Genomic DNA, 19,577 nt, shown 5'->3' on the forward strand with positions numbered 1-19,577 from the left:
TCATTACAGCTTTGTTTTCATTTTCACTATTTTTAAATTCCCTTCAGTGGGGAATGGGGGAAGAGGCTGTGGCGGGAGCCGGGCCTGCTGGGGGTTGGAGGCTGTGGCGGGAGCCGGGCCTGCTGGGGGTTGGAGGCTGTGGCGGGAGCCGGGCCTGCTGGGGGTTGGAGGCTGTGGCGGGAGCCGGGCCTGCTGGGGGTTGGAGGCTGTGGCGGGAGCCGGGCCTGCTGGGGGAGGAGGCTGTGGCGGGAGCCGGGCCTGCTGGGGGTTGGAGGCTGTGGCGGGAGCCGGGCCTGCTGGGGGTTGGAGGCTGTGGCGGGAGCCGGGCCTGCTGGGGGTTGGAGGCTGTGGCGGGAGCCGGGCCTGCTGGGGGTTGGAGGCTGTGGCGGGGGCCGGGCCTGCTGGGGGTTGGAGGCTGTGGCGGGAGCCGGGCCTGCTGGGGGTTGGAGGCTGTGGCGGGAGCCGGGCCTGCTGGGGGTTGGAGGCTGTGGGGCGAGCCGGGCCTGCTGGGGGTTGGAGGCTGTGGCGGGAGCCGGGCCTGCTGGGGGTTGGAGGCTGTGGCGGGAGCCGGGCCTGCTGGGGGTTGGAGGCTGTGGCGGGAGCCGGGCCTGCTGGGGGTTGGAGGCTGTGGCGGGAGCCGGGCCTGCTGGGGGAGGAGGCTGTGGCGGGAGCCGGGCCTGCTGGGGGAGGAGGCTGTGGCGGGAGTCGGGCCTCCTGGGGGAGGAGGCTGTGGCGGGAGCCGGGCCTCCTGGGGGAGGCTGATGTTCAGCGGGTTTATTACACTGTGAAAGTATAAAGTCAAGCAGTGTTGGCAGTTTTGGAGAAGGTGGTGCTGGATAGTTTGTTTTAAGGAGACCAGGATTTCGCAGACTGTGAATTACATTAAAGTCAGCAATTCCTTGTGTTAAACTGCCCTAGAATGCCCTTTGTATAACCTCTCTTCTGTCTCTTACAGGGGGTCAAGAAGCCCTTTACCGAGGTCATTAAAGCAAATATTGGAGACGCACATGCAATGGGTCAGAAACCGATAACCTTCCTGCGTCAGGTGAGCTGCTTTGTGTGTCCAGTTGCGGCCCATTGTCCTGTCTCCCTCTGTGTGTTCCTGCCAGTATCGTTCGCTGCTTCCTCTGACGGAACTTTCTGTTTCTAGGTCAGCGCTCTCTGTATGTATCCCGAGCTCCTAAACGACAACAAATTCCCCGAAGATGCGAAGCAGAAAGCTGTGCGTATCCTGCAGGCATGTGGAGGACAGAGCATAGGTCAGACATTCGGGCCCAGTGACTGTTAATCAGTCACTTGTGTGACTACCTTGTTTCCATTTCAGGCCCACGCGTGGAGATAGCAGTGACCCCAGATGATACCTCTGCTCTGAAGATTCAGCAGGACTTGGTTGCTTGGGAGTGCTGGGTGTTAATGCTGTTTTAAGGGGCCCAGTCTGAAATATAAGGTCTGAGGTTAGAAAAAAAAGAAATAAAACACACTATTATGGGTGGGGAGACATGGGGCTATTGAGGTAATTAATTAGAGATGAGAAACTAAAAGGAGATAACATTTGGTTCCAACTAATCTTGTGTAAATATCACTTAACGGACAATTTTCCAGGAAGGTTTGTGTGAATTTTAAAGCAATTCAGGTTCCACGCTCTCATATTATCAGGACATGGCTGTGTGGGGCACCATCAAGAAGTATGAATGAGATCGGTCCTACGTGGCTGTTTCTGCCCGATTTATTACGGGTTACTCCAAGCATCGTAGCCAGTACATAATTACACAATAACTAGTCCCGATCTTTCCTCCACAGGGGCGTACAGCGCCAGTCAAGGGATTGAAATCATTCGTCAGGATGTGGCAAAGTATATTGAGAGGAGAGATGGCGGCATTCCTTCCAGCTCGGATAATATCTATCTGTCCACTGGGGCCAGTGACTCCATCGTGGTAAGTGGGTCTCCCTCCTGCTTTCACTGCACAGAAATAAAAGCCAAATCTTAAACTCCCTCTGGATAATATCTAGACATTAAATAACCTCATGGGATGAGCCCAGTGTCGCTCATCCCTCTTCTCTAGACCCCAGACAGGGTTAAACGCTGCCACACTGACTGCACGTCTATCTCGAGGTTCTCACAACTGCTTCCTTGCTCTGCCTGGCACGCCTGGCACTGCTTGGAACCCCTGCCATTGCTGACACTGCATTCTGTTTTTCTCCATCTCTGAGATTTTTTTTTGTTGTCCTCTTCGTTTCTCTGGACGCAAAGTGCTGTTATTTCATATTACATGACATCGTACTATGGCTGTCGTGATCCAATTAACTGTCCAGTGACCTGCAAGAATGGCAAAACTGAAATATACTTTGTAGCTATATATTATTTATAAAGCACTAACCTACCGCTGTACTATTGACGGGATGAAGACCCTGTAACACATAAACATAACGTTATTAAACTAGCAAAACCTGCTTCCTGCTGCCTTCAAATCGATTATCGATGACTTGTACAAAGGGCTCCACATGGCGTGTAAGCTTACAGTCTGCCTGAAAGGAATGAGACAGGAGGCTACAGCGAGTCAAAGAATGGGGACCAGTTATAGCTACGTGGACAACTCGCTCTGGGAGTCTCCTTTTATCATTAACACAAATTCCAGTTTAATGAAACGGTTTGGGTTTGAGAGGTGACAGTCTCTGAGGCTTTTGGCTCGGTAAGGGCGTTCTGTCTAAGCTTTGGGTTGATGACACAGGTAGGGGTTTTTCTGGGGTCTCGGTCGGTGAGGAGGGTCTTTTTGGGCTTTGGGTCGCTGACGCAGACAATGGTATCTCTGCGCTATACTTAAAACAGTTATCTTGGATGTGAGACGAGTGTGACCATGTCTCTTGTCCTTCTTAACTTTGACCATCCTGTCATTTCTAATCATATAAGTAATTCGGTAAAGGAGGGGGTTCCTTAGCGCACAGCAATGCACCCTCATTTACGTTCCTGTATCTTACCGCTTTTATTAACTTTGCCATTACAGACTATGCTGAAGCTGCTGGTGTCTGGGGAGGGAGCCTCTCGCACGGGAGTCCTTATTCCGATCCCGCAGTACCCGCTTTACTCGGCAGCGCTCTCTGAGCTGGGCGCCGTGCAGGTGAATTATTACCTGGATGAGGAGAATTGCTGGGCTCTGGACATCAAGGAGTTAAGGAGGGCACTGGAAGACGCCAGGAAGCACTGCAACCCAAAAGTGCTCTGTATAATTAACCCCGGCAATCCCACAGGTACCATGAGTGTCACTGGACACATGGAGTGCAATGATCCACACACCACTAACCTTCCACTTACCTCTCCTTCTTTCCACACATTCTCTTATCTTTTAACCAGTTTATATGTAGTAACCGCTCCCACAATGTTCCACTGTTCATGTAATTTAACATGGGATGAGACCTGCCAGTAACATTTATTAATACACGCAAACATCTATACATCCTCTGAGATGCGGTATGTAACAAACCAGGGCACAGCCAGGTGTATGATGGGAAGGCAAGGAATTCCCCAGGGAGGCTGGAAACCCTTCGAACAATTAGCGATTTATAAAGTTTATTTCTGAAAACCTAAAATAATGAATGTAAAATGATGAAATGTTTCTCTGAGTCTAAATCTCTAAACAGGAATCCTACCTCATTGACTGATGATTCCTGGTGGGCGGGCGGGCGGCCTGTAACGGTTCCCGCAGCAATGAGTCTGTACGCACTAGTCATTGGCTCCTAGACATTACATTTTACCAGTTACCACGTTCTCCACAAAATGGAAACCTCAGTCAATTAAGGTCAAACTCTCCACACATCCTATAGAAAGAGATCTTTCTGCTCGCACACAATAAGCAGACTGTCTATTAATAAAAAGGAATTTCATGGGACCTCAATAATCCCATGCTGGGGCCCGACAAGTGGCTCCTAACCCGTCACTTCATTCTTCGGGGACCACGAGATGTGTACAAGGCTTTCATGCCTTGAATGTTCAGTCTGTGCAGGTTGGATTTTTGTCCTGGTGAAGTTGCTATGATAGAGCCCAAGGCGAGCGTTGTAACCCTGTTCATTGGACACTCACCAGAAGGAAGATGACTTTGTAAATGTTTTTGTTCTTGCTGTCGTTCCCAGGTCAGGTGCAGAGCAGGAAATGTATAGAAGATGTGATCCGATTTGCTGCAGAGGAAAACCTTTTCCTGATGGCTGATGAGGTACTAATTGGTCTACTTACAGAGACATTCCCCTGACTTAAAGACTAGTCAGGAGTGAGATCCTTCTGGTGGATCACAATAAGAAGCGGTTAGGTAGAGATTTGGATGATAAACCAGAAACCTGGAGAGATTCCCAGTGTGAGTGATGGAGGGTATTGTGAATTGGACGTAAACTGCGTACATGTGTCTCCATTTTAGGTGTACCAAGATAACGTCTACGCCAAGGGATGTGCCTTCCATTCATTTAAGAAGGTGCTGTTTGAGATGGGCCCGAAGTACTCTGACACAGTGGAGATGGCCTCTTTCCATTCCACCTCCAAAGGATTCATGGGCGAGTAAGTGTGTGGAGTGAACAGCCTTGAGTCGTTTCATTACTAGCATTGATAGGCAGTAAATAACCTGAGTAGCCTACAGAGAACCAGGCATACTGAGGGAACTAGCCATCTCATGAATGTTCCCTGTAGGAGGCCGGGTACTGCCAGCTCATGGAATGTTCCCTGTAGGAGGCCGGGTACTGCCAGCTCATGGAATGTTCCCTGTAGGAGGCCGGGTACTGCCAGCTCATGGAATGTTCCCTGTAGGAGGCCGGGCAGTGCCAGCTCATGGAATGTTCCCTGTAGGAGGCCGGGCAGTGCCGGCTCATGGAATGTTCCCTGTAGGAGGCCAGACCGTGCTGGCTCATAGAATGTTCCCTGTAGGAGGCTGGGCAGTGCCATCTCGGATTGTTCTCTGTATGAGGATGGGCAGCACCAATTCAACTTAATGGAAAGTTCCCTGTTTGTTCTGTAAAAGGTGCGGATTTCGAGGAGGCTACATGGAGGTTGTTAATATGGATCCAGCTGTTAAGAGCCAACTGACCAAGCTGGTATCTGTGCGTCTGTGCCCACCTGTTACTGGACAGACTGTACTGGACGTGGTCATGAATCCGCCACAGCCAGGAGATCCTTCCTATAAACAATTCATTGCGGTAAGTATAGGAGGGGTGCAGTGTTAGTACTAGGTGGGAGTGGCTATAGGAGGGGTGCAGTGTTAGTACTAGGTGGGAGGGGGTGCAGTGTTAGTACTAGGTGGGAGGGGGTGCAGTGTTAGTACTAGGTGGGAGTGGCAGGGGAGGGGTGCAGTGTTAGTACTAGGTGGGAGTGGCAGGGGAGAGGTGCAGTGTTAGTACTAGGTGGGAGTGGTTGGAGGGGGTGCAGTGTTAGTACTAGGTTGGAGGGGGTGCAGTGTTAGTACTAGGTAGGAGTGGCAGGGGAGAGGTGCAGTGTTAGTACTAGGTGGGTCTTACTATGGGAGGGGGTGCAGTGTTAGTACTAGGTGGGTCTTACTATGGGAGGGGGTGCAGTGTTAGTACTAGGTGGGAGTGGTTGGAGGGGGTGCAGTGTTAGTACTAGGTGGGTCTTACTATGGGAGGGGGTGCAGTGTTAGTACTCGGTGGGAGTGGTTGTTGGAGGGGGAGCAGTGTTAGTACTAGGTGGGTCTTACTATGGGAGGAGGTGCAGTGTTAGTACTAGGTGGGAGTAGCTATAGGAGGGGGTGCAGTGTTAGTACTCGGTGGGAGTGGTTGTTGGAGGGGGAGCAGTGTTAGTACTAGGTGGGTCTTACTATGGGAGGGGGTGCAGTGTTAGTACTAGGTGGGTCTTACTATGGGAGGAGGTGCAGTGTTAGTACTAGGTGGGAGTAGCTATAGGAGGGGGTGCAGTGTTAGTACTCGGTGGGAGTGGTTGTTGGAGGGGGAGCAGTGTTAGTACTAGGTGGGTCTTACTATGGGAGGGGGTGCAGTGTTAGTACTAGGTGGGTCTTACTATGGGAGGAGGTGCAGTGTTAGTACTAGGTGGGAGTAGCTATTGGAGGGGGTGCAGTGTTAGTACTAGGTGGGTCTTACTATGGGAGGGGGTGCAGTGTTAGTACTAGGTGGGAGTGGCTATGGGAGGAGGTGCAGTGTTAGTACTAGGTGGGAGTAGCTATAGGAGGGGGTGCAGTGTTAGTACTCGGTGGGAGTGGTTGTTGGAGGGGGAGCAGTGTTAGTACTAGGTGGGTCTTACTATGGGAGGGGGTGCAGTGTTAGTACTAGGTGGGAGTAGCTATAGGAGGGGGTGCAGTGTTAGTACTAGGTGGGTCTTACTATGGGAGGGGGTGCAGTGTTAGTACTAGGTGGGAGTAGCTATAGGAGGGGGTGCAGTGTTAGTACTAGGTGGGTCTTACTATGGGAGGGGGTGCAGTGTTAGTACTAGGTGGGAGTAGCTATAGGAGGGGGTGCAGTGTTAGTACTAGGTGGGTCTTACTATGGGAGGGGGTGCAGTGTTAGTACTAGGTGGGTCTTACTATGGGAGGGGGTGCAGTGTTAGTACTAGGTGGGTCTTACTATGGGAGGAGGTGCAGTGTTAGTACTAGGTGGGAGTGGTTGTTGGAGGGGGAGCAGTGTTAGTACTAGGTGGGTCTTACTATGGGAGGAGGTGCAGTGTTAGTACTAGGTGGGTCTTACTATGGGAGGAGGTGCAGTGTTAGTACTAGGTGGGAGTGGTTGTTGGAGGGGGAGCAGTGTTAGTACTAGGTGGGTCTTACTATGGGAGGAGGTGCAGTGTTAGTACTAGGTGGGAGTGGTTGTTGGAGGGGGAGCAGTGTTAGTACTAGGTGGGTCTTACTATGGGAGGGGGTGCAGTGTTAGTACTAGGTGGGTCTTACTATGGGAGGGGGTGCAGTGTTAGTACTAGGTGGGTCTTACTATGGGAGGAGGTGCAGTGTTAGTACTAGGTGGGTCTTACTATGGGAGGAGGTGCAGTGTTAGTACTAGGTGGGAGTGGTTGTTGGAGGGGGAGCAGTGTTAGTACTAGGTGGGTCTTACTATGGGAGGAGGTGCAGTGTTAGTACTAGGTGGGAGTGGTTGTTGGAGGGGGAGCAGTGTTAGTACTAGGTGGGTCTTACTATAGGAGGGGGTGCAGTGTTAGTACTAGGTGGGAGTAGCTATAGGAGGGGGTGCAGTGTTAGTTCTAGGTGGGAGTGGCTGCGGGTGGGGTGGTGGCATTATATGTTTTGTGTGAGAGGGCACTGTGTGTGCTGTGGGATTGTTGAAATTGGGGGAGGGGAGAGACTGGGTATCTGAATTCGCTCAGGTTTTTCACTGAAGTGTGAATTTTAAAGTTTGAAATGTCTGGCATATCTGGACTGAATATTGAATTTCACTTTTATATTGCGCACCGTTCCCAATAATTCCCTCATAACGTTTTATTGCAGTGAATGCTGCTCATGTTTTGTCCTGATCCATTTACTCATGTGTTCCCCCTCTTCCTTAATTATTGCAGGAGAAACAGGCCGTGCTCCGTGCGCTGGCTGAGAAAGCCCACCTAACAGAGGAGACCCTGAACCAGGCGCCTGGGATCCGCTGTAATCCAGTCCAGGGTGCCATGTATTCCTTCCCCAGGATCCATATCCCAGAGAGAGCCATCCGGTTGGCCGAGGTGAGCAGAGACTGGTGGTTGGGGATCTGAAAGCCAACAGTTACAGGGGCAACACCATAACCACTGCAGTCCACAGGAATCGCTTAGCACTGACCTGGCTTGACTTATTACTACGGGACAAAGAGTTTGAGATTTAGCTAGATCACGAGTAAGCCTGGAGTCCTTCCGGATATTGCTAAACTACAGTTTCCATTCTGCTTTCGAAATCTCATTATTTTTATTTATCTAGTTTTATCCCTATAATAAATGATATCCATATATGGTTTGGCTTCTAGTGTGGGACAGCACCAAGGGACTACTGGCACAAACTGCTACAGTGGGCTGTAGTGGTTATGGTACTCAGACTTCTCCTTTAATCTCAGTCATTCTAACCGCAGGGAAGGCGGTAATTCCGATTCGATGAATTGTGCGGATTCTGCTTTATTAGATAGTCGGTGGTTTTTATGTCTAGCGCGGGTTCAGGAATTGAAGGGACTCCGAGCTCCGTAATGTCCTTTGCCCGTTTCATATTGCGTTTAGATCCCTCCCTTTTCCAGAACTTATTCAGACGTTTAATAATTCCACAATAATCGACCCACACCGCTGCCTTTACATTGCTGCTCGATGAGCCGAGATGTTCCCATAGTCTAGACAGGTGACAGGTTTGGCATGTTCTGCCCTTTTTATTCCACGTTATCGGAGAAAGCTGGTCAGTTTACAAACCCTTGTACAAATGTGTACAGTGAGTGCACTTTGCCAGCTTATTGCAGGGCAGAACTAACCATAAAGTGACCTTTGGTGGCCGCCTGTGGCCCAGGGGTTAGACAGGAGCTATTTGGCCCAGCGGGATCTAAATCATTTTATGGTTCTGTGACGAAGTGCCCTTCGCCACTTTGTCCTGGAGAGGCCTGCTTGCCTGCCTCCTCCCCTGCGACTATGGTCCTGGACTATATTGCACTGTAAACCCTGTATTCAGGCATATGGACTTGTATTCGACTGTCTTTTTCCCTTTATCTATGCTGTAGGTTTGGACTACTAATATAACCTAACAGCCAGGAGATTTAGGCGAATATATTGCATAAGAATCACATTACTGGAGAATACAGCCGTTCGCATGATTTCATGCGAATTCTTTGTGCTCTGAATAGGTGGCCGCCATTTCGGGACTTTTCCACGTGTTCGCGGCCATCTTGCGTGCGAACAGCGGTGTTTGCCTGTGAACGCATGGAACTGAAATCGGCAGCGCAAACAGGCGAATACCGCTAAGACCTCCAGACATCCAGAACTTCGCACGGAAACTACCGAACGACCGGCCGTTCGGTAGTTATACTTAACTTAGTATGGGGATTCTAGCGACCACAAAGATGCGAATGGATGGCAAGAATTTCGTCTATTTTACCGTGCGAACGGAGACCGACCGCAAGGCCAAAACTCATGGAACTATTTTCGGCTAGTTGGTCTGTGCGGTCGGTCAAAACTTTGGAGCCCTGTATCTCCCGAACCATCCATCCGAATGGGCTGATTTTTGGACAGACTGTTCCCCTGAACAAGGGCTATTTGGGGATACCAGATTTAAAGCTGTACCCCCTGTTTTTGGGGTACATCCAGAAACTGGGTAAAATAATGTATGTTTTAATTGGGTTATGTGTTTATCTGAGGGGAGGAGACGTGGGGGTGTTACCATGCATGTGATTGGTCAATTTCATCCTCCCCCTGGGAGTGTCCTGTATGTACCTGATCCTAATAAAAAGCAGGCTGGGTGTTCCAGTCCTCAGACCTCTTCTGACCCTCAATACGTAGCCTTGTCTCGTTATTGGAGGGAACTGCTATATCACACTGGGGATTGCTATGCTCTGCATATTCCCCTGAGCTCTCAATCACTTAGCTCTTTTAAGAGCTTGTTCCTGTTACGCTCTCCTGGAGGAGAGGTCTTCCCCACACGGTCCTGGAGGACAGAAGCCGATCCAGGGTGGAAGGAAGACGGCGCGGCTCCAGTTAAGCTACGGCGGTTGTGGAGTCTGCGGTGGTTGTGGTGTCGTCTGCAGTGCTTGGAGTCCTCTGAGAGCGCTAGGAGCATCCATCAACGGAGGGTACTCGGTCGGAGTACACGGAGCTCCGTTACATTGGTGGCAGCGGTGGGATGGCGTCCTAGTGCGAGGAGAAGCAGCTCAGAGACACGGGTAACGTTTGGAGTTACAATTGAGGGCAACGCTAGCCATTGGGCAGCGCCCCTGGCTACAACAGGATGGCTTCCCTAGTGCGAGGAACAGCATCCTGGGAACACCAAGCAAAACTGGACTATTGGTATAGTCACGTACAGTTTGACGCTATGCTGAAGCGGCGGTTGGCTATCTACGGGCCCCTCCTAACAGAGGAAATTGTACCAATAGTGAGGAGAGAACTGGCGGAGTATCTGCAGATGGAAGCAGAATATCGGGCAGTGAGGGCAAAGTATTCCGTCCCTGCGCCCCAACAACAGCGTGAGTTACAGGGGGCCGAAGGTGCCGTCCTTCCCCCCCAGCAGCAGTGTGTCCTACAGAGAGCAGAGACAGTTGGTCCCTCTCTACAGCAACAGGACCATGGTAAGGGAGTGGAGACAGGCGGTCTCCCTCTCCAGCGGCAGTGTGTACCCCAGGGGGCCGAAGGTGCCGTCCTTCCCCCCCAGCAGCCGTGTGTCCTACAGAGAGCAGAGACAGTTGGTCCCTCTCTACAGCAACAGGACCATGGTAAGGGAGCGGAGACAGGCGGTCTCCCTCTCCAGCGGCAGTGTGTACCCCAGGGGGCCGAAGGTGCTGTCCTTCCCCCTCAGCAGCCGTGTGTCCTACAGAGAGCAGAGACAGTTGGTCCCTCTCTACAGCAACAGGACCATGGTAAGGGAGTGGAGACAGGCGGTCTCCCTCTCCAGCGGCAGCCTGTGTTTCCAGGAAAGGAGCACAGCCCCCCCTCTCCCCAGCGGCAGCTTTCCCCAACAAGGGGGGACACCAATCCTCCAGACGGCGCAGATGGGACCGTGGTCTCTGTGCCTGACCTACAGGGATGCTGGACAGCCTTTCCAGATCCCCAACTACCCTCACCGGGACACCCAGAGGAGGGGGTAAGTACAAATTCCCCTCCCCAGCTAACTCCTAGCGTGGCACCAGGGTTAACGGAGGCGATGCTAACCCCTCCTGACGTCCAGGTCCCCTTAACTACTGAGCCGGATTATGGTCTCAGTACCCCAGCGGAAGAGCTGGCAGCTGGACAGAGCGCAGTCGGCCTCTGCCCTACCTTTGTCCCTGGTCCAGAGCCTGATGACCTGCAGGCTACCCCAGTAGAAGAGCTGGCAGCTGGGCAGAGTGCAGTCGGCCTCTGCCCTACCTTTGTCCCTGGTCCAGAGCCTGATGTCCTGCAGGCTACCCCAGCAGAAGAGCTGGCATCTGGGCAGAGTGCAGTTGGCCTCTGCCCTTCAAGTACCCTCGGCATGTGGCCTCATTACCACAGCCAAATACCCAGGTGCAGTGACTGTGTGTTGTGGGTGGGCTGTTCCTGTACTTTGATGTTGTGGGGGGGCCACTCGGACATCGGTTTATTGTGGGTTGGTGGATCGACTAACGGAGGCACTGACCGACAGAAGGTCAGGTGCCTGGTTAGTCTTCCCCCCAAAGGGGAGATGTGTGACGAAGTGCCCTTCGCCACTTTGTCCTGGAGAGGCCTGCTTGCCTGCCTCCTCCCCTGCGACTATGGTCCTGGACTATATTGCACTGTAAACCCTGTATTCAGGCATATGGACTTGTATTCGACTGTCTTTTTCCCTTTATCTATGCTGTAGGTTTGGACTACTAATATAACCTAACAGCCAGGAGATTTAGGCGAATATATTGCATAAGAATCACATTACTGGAGAATACAGCCGTTCGCATGATTTCATGCGAATTCTTTGTGCTCTGAATAGGTGGCCGCCATTTCGGGACTTTTCCACGTGTTCGCGGCCATCTTGCGTGCGAACAGCGGTGTTTGCCTGTGAACGCATGGAACTGAAATCGGCAGCGCAAACAGGCGAATACCGCTAAGACCTCCAGACATCCAGAACTTCGCACGGAAACTACCGAACGACCGGCCGTTCGGTAGTTATACTTAACTTAGTATGGGGATTCTAGCGACCACAAAGATGCGAATGGATGGCAAGAATTTCGTCTATTTTACCGTGCGAACGGAGACCGACCGCAAGGCCAAAACTCATGGAACTATTTTCGGCTAGTTGGTCTGTGCGGTCGGTCAAAACTTTGGAGCCCTGTATCTCCCGAACCATCCATCCGAATGGGCTGATTTTTGGACAGACTGTTCCCCTGAACAAGGGCTATTTGGGGATACCAGATTTAAAGCTGTACCCCCTGTTTTTGGGGTACATCCAGAAACTGGGTAAAATAATGTATGTTTTAATTGGGTTATGTGTTTATCTGAGGGGAGGAGACGTGGGGGTGTTACCATGCATGTGATTGGTCAATTTCATCCTCCCCCTGGGAGTGTCCTGTATGTACCTGATCCTAATAAAAAGCAGGCTGGGTGTTCCAGTCCTCAGACCTCTTCTGACCCTCAATACGTAGCCTTGTCTCGTTATTGGAGGGAACTGCTATATCACACTGGGGATTGCTATGCTCTGCATATTCCCCTGAGCTCTCAATCACTTAGCTCTTTTAAGAGCTTGTTCCTGTTACGCTCTCCTGGAGGAGAGGTCTTCCCCACACGGTCCTGGAGGACAGAAGCCGATCCAGGGTGGAAGGAAGACGGCGCGGCTCCAGTTAAGCTACGGCGGTTGTGGAGTCTGCGGTGGTTGTGGTGTCGTCTGCAGTGCTTGGAGTCCTCTGAGAGCGCTAGGAGCATCCATCAACGGAGGGTACTCGGTCGGAGTACACGGAGCTCCGTTACAGGTTCAATAAGAGGGACTGAGCACATGCGCAGTCGCTAACTGATGGGGTACAGACATCTTCTCACGTCTGTAGATAATAGATACCCCTATACTTTCCTTCAGTCAATCCTCTGGTGGGAGAGTGATACCGAACGTGTAGGCAAAGTTCCAAAACATTGAATACGGTGCCTCTTGCCTAAATAACACAGGAGAGCTTGTCTGGTGACATGGTGGCCTGAACAATACCTTGATCTTCCAGAATTGGCCAAATTATTCAGATTTGTGAACCTTGGGCGGCTCGAAACACATTTTAGAGTCTGTGCCAGGACAATGTGTCTTCCCAACAGAATGGCTTCTCTCTGCACACAATAGATTAGGATACAGCACCACCTATTGGTTATATAGGTTATTCAAGCCTCATAGATTGTCTGACTTAATAACCTCTATTTGTCAGAGCGATCCATTGTGAAATGGTTTTATATATAGACAGTCCGCGCACGCTGAAAAGCTCTCCGTCCGTCATCACGGCATTTTACACAAATAGCTCAATAGTAATGGGGTGATGTGTTTATACAGAACCCATGAACCACAATGAGCACGTTCTGATTGGTGGAGTCTCGGGAGGATTGTTGGTTTTTGTTTTAATGCGTTATTTATTGAATGTATTAAATATAAGGGTCATTTCTCTTATAGAGGATAAAAGAACAGGAAACACAGCCCCAGTCACATACAGAATCCTATTGTCCGGAATGGGTTAAGTTAGATTGCAGCTTTTGGCATTGAAAGGGTTAAGATGAGAAGGATTTCCTTGAATGTTTTTAAGAATTCTGTTAAATTAGACACAGATATCGCCCAGTTCATGCAGGATTCCCTGGCTGGTTTTATTTGAGATTTGGCCTTGTCGCTGAGAGCAGCATGGGGAATTGTTGGTGTACGACTCGCCCCTGAAGTTGGCCTGGAGCTTACACTTTAATGGCAGTTAGAGTGATACCAGAACCCCCTGTTATTTAATATTCACAGGGATTTGGGACAGAGTGCAGGGAAAATTGCATAACTTAATTTTAGACTTCCTTTTATAATTTAAAACTAAGTACAAGTATTGAATTAATTTACAGAAAGGCTATCATACATCTATGTGAATGCATCTTGTCAACACATGTCCTCACATTACCGCACTCCATGGGGGCAGCCATCTTGAATTCCTAAATAGTTTGAAATATTGCTTATCCTGTAAATGACCGGGTTTAATCAGTGTGCTAAACCTCTCAGACGGTGCTTGGTCTGGGAGCATGACCAAAGATGGCCGCCCCCGCAGTACCAGGAAGTGCTCTCTGAATGGTATTTTGGTAAAAATATGTTTTTTTTTTCATGCATTATAGTCTGTGTATTAACAAAAAGCGAGATGCTTGTCCCCAGTCCCTTAAGTGTTTGTGATCATGGGTTCATTACATGTTCAAAGTAGAGGGTTTTTTTTTTGTTTTTTTTGTTTTTTTCACCTTCTCTCCCCTCACTACGTGTCTCTTCCATGGCAGGAGGAAGGCCAGGCCCCAGACATGTTCTTCTGTATGAAGCTGCTAGAGGAGACTGGGATCTGTGTGGTCCCAGGGAGTGGATTTGGGCAGCGCGAGGGAACCCACCACTTCAGGTAAGTGGGGCACTTTCCCAGAACAGTGAGTGTTACTCAGTGGAGTGAGGTCCGGAGTTCTCGAGGTGGAGGCTGGCCAGATTGAACATTTAGAATGGCAGCATCCAGTTCCATCACGCTTTACGCAGTGACACAGGGCATAGCACAGCCTTAAACATGCGTCTGTTTATGTACCACTATATTCAAAGAAAGTCCTATGAATTTATCACAAAGTAACTGCAAATAGACATTATCCTTGGGGACGAAAAAACAGATTGAAAAACTATGTAAGCTGAAAATGTCAAATATTCATTCTTTAAACAAGCTTTTACCCTAGTTTTAAAATCTGAATTTTCATAAGGTCCTAAACAGACGGGGCCATTTCACTGCTGGTCTCTCATACTTCATAGCATTGTTACTTCATAGCATTGTACAATGGGTGAAAAGTGTAACGGGTCACCTGGCACCCCAACTGGGTACCTCCTTTGATGGATGCTCCTAGCGCTTCCTGAGGGCTCCAAGCACTCCAGCCGGCACCATAACCACCGTAGACTCCTTCAAAAAGCAAGACAGACACAAGCTCTTACAAGAGCTTAGTAGTGATATAGCAAGGGAGTATGACGAGCATAGCAATCCCTTGTAGCAGATTCCCCCAATAAGCGACGGCATTTCAAATTGAGGGTGAAGTAGAACTGAAGTTTTAATGAAACACTCTGCTTTTATGTACATTTTACACACATAGTACCGCCCACAGGGTTTTGAAGAACAACCAATCAAACACGTAATACATAGTAAAACACTCCCATTTATTCCCACAAAATCCTCCCCTCTGTCTGTGATATAATTACCGAACACAATGGGTTAAAGTAATTATCACAGGCAGGAAAAATATACTTTTTACACATGTACTGTAACTTTAAAACTATACATTCAATCAGAATCCACATACTTTAAATATAAACACTCTCAAAAATCATACAAATCCCTCCAGTAGAGAGAAAGTTAGTCCTTTGTGACCGACCGTAAGCACATTTTCCTGACCAAAACGGTTCCATAGATTTGGGCTGTGCAGTCGGTCAATTTCATACTGAAAAAATGTGCGTTCGAATCGCCGAATGGGACTTAGTCTCTGTGGCTGAAAACTCAGTGGAGGAGAAGGTAAGTCAGCGGTGTTCGGCTAAATGTGTAGCCGATTTCAGTTCCATGAATTTGGCTGCACACACGGCTGACCGCGTTCACCTGAATAAAACTGGCCGCTGCCACGTGTTCATTTGCACGAACTGTGGCCCCCCAGCGGTCGGTAATTTACCTACAGCAGGTTCCCAGTCTGGGAGGTAAATTGCCTGCACACTTCCACTTCTGGGTGGTCCTCCTAACGTTTTCTGCCACTTTTTATATATGAAGAGTATTCTGGATTTCTTCCGTCTAAATTTTGGGTTTTCTAAAATGTCAGACTATATTAAACACCTTTTTAGTTCAAATTTTAGAAATTTTTTATAGGAAAATGTAATAAACCTGGGCAGATTCGAGACCAAAAAGAGTCCCCTTTTCAGAACCCATTGATGAATATCATCGACTGTAAACAGATGCAGTTAATGTGTCTGAAGGTGGAATACAGATCTGGGTCATTTTAATGGAAGCTCTGGGATTTCTAATATTGAGGAACGCTCTGCGTCCTGGTTTCTCCATGGCGAGATTCCGAAACACATTGCGAATTAGACCGGTTAGGTAGACGTGTGCTGTAATATTGACCAGTAGGTGTTAGTAATGTTATGTAGTGCAGAGAAGACTCACATGTTGGTGAATAACCCCATACAGAGGCGGCACTGCATGACGGCTGTAAGAAATCCCCCGCATTTGCTGCTGTCCAGGTTATGAATGGACAAGCACTATATTCAGGTTCTTTATTTGAGAATACTGCCCTAAGCTGGTTCTCCATTTATACAGGTTTCCTAATTGAGTTTTTAAAATGTCTCTGGTTTTAAATCACAGTGGGCTTATTTTCTGACCCCTAGAGTTTTATCTTCCTAGAACTCTTCACATTTCAGCAGATATGTTATTCTTGTAATCTGCTCCTCTTACCCATCATGTGATTTTCTGTCTCTCTCCATACAGAATGACCATCCTCCCACCCACCGATAAACTGAAGATTCTCCTGGAGCGTCTCAAGGATTTCCACCAAAAATTCACCAAGGAATATTCCTAGATTATTCTCCTGCATCCTGCTGCCCTTCCTAAAACTATTATCCCCGCTCTGCGTCCTATTGGTTTTCCTTTCAGCATTGGGTGCTGAAGTGCTTTTTAATGTGCCATACTCGTAGGGAGTGTCCATCGTGTGCCCGCTGTAGGTTGACAATAGACACGTTCCCTGCAGAGGAATGTACTCTTCATTTTAGGAATGGGCACCTAGGGTCCCTTGTCGCGAGCAGATCATTTAATTTTCTCCGTGTGCGTCTGCTCGTGTTTAATAATGGATGCTTAGAAATATAATTAAAATCCTGGTAGGCCTGTCTGTTCAGGTAAATGGTGGCGCTAAGCGGAGAAAAGACATTTGTAGCTTGTATGCCAGAGCACTGGTTGCTGCCACCCTCCTGGCTAGTGCTTTATAAGAGTCCTGCTGTTGGTCACAATGTGCCTAAATCTTAAGGAAAGGAGGGATTCATTCTTCACAAATCAAGATTTGCACAATCACCGTTCTTGCTTCCTAATCTCCTTGTGCCAAGATGGGGTGCTTCTAACGCTGCCCTACTTTAGAAGAGGGTGTTTTTTTTTTGTTTTTTTTTAAATCTAGTCACATGGTGATCCAGAGGTCTTGGCACTAGTTCTCGGGCCTCCTCTGGGGTCATGGCTCTACATGCTGCTCCAAACATAACTAACGGAGAATGAAAGGTGCTATGCAAAACCATCAAACTGAAATGCCCAAACATTGTCCTGGTGGCAGCCATCTTGGATACGTTACAATGAGAGAAACCCCTCTGCAAAATGTCAGATAAACGAAAGACTTGCTCAGCTACGTTATCCTTTTATGCCCCACCAAATATTACATGTAGAAAATAAATTGCTAGATATCCTGTATGTACCCGATGCAATTTTAAAATAATTCTATGAAAATCCAAGATGGCTTCCTCGGACTGACCGGCCGACACGTCCTGTTCCTTGATGGTTTTAGTTGTATTAAACGTAGAATGTCTTGAGATGTTTGGCTGCTGCTTGATTCTCTGTGAAAGTATTTTTTAAGTGAGATGTAACCTAATGAGAGACCAAATCTGGTTTCTTCTCATACAAAGGGCTAATGTGAATGTCTTAAAATAAACCAATAAAGATTGCAATTTGAAGAAACTCGTGAATTAAACTCTTGGTGTGTGATAGTCTTTACTGTTTTATCTCAGATTTTGATAACCGTAAAAAGGTGAATTTATTTCACTTTGAGAAAACCGTACCCTTAATAAAGGCAGTGTTTTGTTTTTTTTTCTGCATAGAGCTTTCAAATTGTGTGGAGCGATTTACCCGAACACGACACAATACCAAGAATTAGTCCCCTGGAGGGAACGCGTCTGGTGCGTTTTAACCCCTTACACCTGTGTATGTCGCCAGGAAGCATGTCACAGGTTTCTGGTAGTTTGATTATTGTCTCTTTTAACTGGACTGTACATTGCATAAAGCTCTGATCAGAACTGAGGCTGTCCCAGAGCCAGCAATACAGTATACAGCGCTGGGCTGACCACAGGGGCGGACTGAGAACCCTCAGGGCCCCCGGGCAAAATAAATCAAGGGCCCCCTTACAGGCCCCACCCATACTCCGCAGCAAGCGCCACCCATGTCCCGCCTCCATGCACCGCCTCCAGCCACACCCTACACAATCTTTAGACACAAGGAACAAAAGTGCAATAATCCCTTCAAGGCCCCAGTAGAGACTACAATTGAGGGCTAATGGGCCATGGAGGGGGGTCTTTCTAGCAGAGGCTATCTCAGTGTCCTTTAGAGAGTGTGTTAGAAAGAATCCCCTCCAGGCTACAATGGAGTCTAATAGGCTTGGAAGGGGGTCTTTCTAACAGAGGCCATCTCAGTGTCCCTGCTGGAAACAGTCGCCTCCAGGCCCCAGTAGAGACTACAATGGAGTTTAATGGGGCCTGGAGGGGGGTCTCTCAAACACTCTGGTTCCTATTCACAATATAGCAACACAACATAGCTCGCTGATACCTAGGCCAAGTTGGCTCCTCTTACCTTAATTACTGTTGTTGGCTGGCAGTCTGTGGGCTTGCTGGCAGGCTGTGGGCTTACTGGCTGCGGCTGGCAGGCTGTGGGCTTACTGGCTGCGGCTGGCAGGCTGTGGGCTTACTGGCTGCGGCTGGCAGGCTGTGGGCTTGCTGGCTGCTGCGGCTGGCAGGCTGTTGGCTTGCTGGCTGGCAGGCTGTGGCTTGCTGGCTGCGGTTGGCAGGCTGTGGGCTTGCTGGTTGTAAGCCTAACTGGTGGCCTGTGGGCTGGCTGGCTGGCGGCTGGCTGGCTTGCTGGCTACTGGTGCACTTGGAGATTATTTAAAGAAATAATCCATGCACAATAACCACTACTGCTCTGTGTAGTCGTTATGGTGCAAGGAGGGCCGGGCCCCCCTCCCAGAGTAAGTAGTCAAACCGTTTAAGAACAGTTTGACAACTTACCTGGGGTCTGCTGGGATATGAGGCTGTTGTAGGGTATAGGAGCAGGGGTGTAGTGTGTGTGTGTGAGGGGGTGTAGTGTGTGAATGTGTAGGGTGTGTGGGGCAATGTGTGTATGGGTGGGCAGTGTATGTGTGTGTATGGGTGGGCAGTGTGTGTGTGTGAGGCAATGTGTGTAAATGTGTATGGTGTGTATGGGGGGCAGTGTGTGAATGTGTATGGTGTGTGGGGGTAGTGTGTTTATGGGGCTAGAGTTCACTCTCACCACTGCAACCACCAGGAATCCCTGGTGGTCAGTGTTGAGAGTGAACTCTAGCCCGTAGCTCCAGGGCTAGAGTTTACTTTCGCCAGAGCCGTAACGTTGCCGTGGTAACCGCGGCAACGATCTGTGCTCGCGCAAGAAGGACCCAGAGGAGCTGCAGGCTGAGCTCCCGGGTCCTCTCTTCCTCCCTCCCCTGCCGGCTGCCCGCACCGTGCCTGCGGACAGGGGAGGGGGCAATTGCCCTCCTCTTACTTCCCCCTCCCCCTCTTCTTACTCCCACCTCTTCACTCCTCCCTCTTCTTGCTCCCCCCTCTTCTTACCCCCTCCCCCTCTTCTTACCCCTTCTTACTCCCGCCCCCCCTCCCCCCTCTTCTTACCCCTTCTTACTCCCGCCCCCCCTCCCCCCTCTTCTTACCCCCCTCCCCTCTTCTTACCCCCCTCTTCTTACAGGCAACAGCCCCCACAAAAGTAATTCGGAAGACCATCGAATGCCGGGGTGCCTACACATCCCC

At 49.5% G+C, this 19,577-nt stretch overlaps 1 protein-coding gene across 5 annotated transcripts in view; it reads left to right on the forward strand.

The window, feature by feature from the left end:
* Positions 1 to 16,914, forward strand: part of GPT (glutamic--pyruvic transaminase) — a 57,479-nt gene extending 40,565 nt beyond the window's left edge. For all 5 annotated transcript variants that reach the window (XM_063450934.1, XM_063450935.1, XM_063450937.1 and 2 more), the window contains 10 exons: positions 956 to 1,045; positions 1,151 to 1,259; positions 1,801 to 1,934; positions 3,003 to 3,246; positions 4,126 to 4,205; positions 4,404 to 4,540; positions 4,998 to 5,172; positions 7,505 to 7,660; positions 14,057 to 14,169; positions 16,264 to 16,914. In XM_063450934.1, the coding sequence (XP_063307004.1) occupies positions 956 to 1,045; positions 1,151 to 1,259; positions 1,801 to 1,934; positions 3,003 to 3,246; positions 4,126 to 4,205; positions 4,404 to 4,540; positions 4,998 to 5,172; positions 7,505 to 7,660; positions 14,057 to 14,169; positions 16,264 to 16,354 (1,329 nt within the window). In that variant the 3' untranslated portion in view covers positions 16,355 to 16,914. The remainder of the gene's footprint in view (positions 1 to 955; positions 1,046 to 1,150; positions 1,260 to 1,800; positions 1,935 to 3,002; positions 3,247 to 4,125; positions 4,206 to 4,403; positions 4,541 to 4,997; positions 5,173 to 7,504; positions 7,661 to 14,056; positions 14,170 to 16,263) is intronic.
* The last annotated feature ends 2,663 nt before the right edge of the window (positions 16,915 to 19,577 follow it).

This window comes from Pelobates fuscus, chromosome 4 (assembly GCF_036172605.1).
Source record: "Pelobates fuscus isolate aPelFus1 chromosome 4, aPelFus1.pri, whole genome shotgun sequence".
In the NCBI taxonomy this organism is placed as follows: Eukaryota; Metazoa; Chordata; class Amphibia; order Anura; family Pelobatidae; genus Pelobates; species Pelobates fuscus.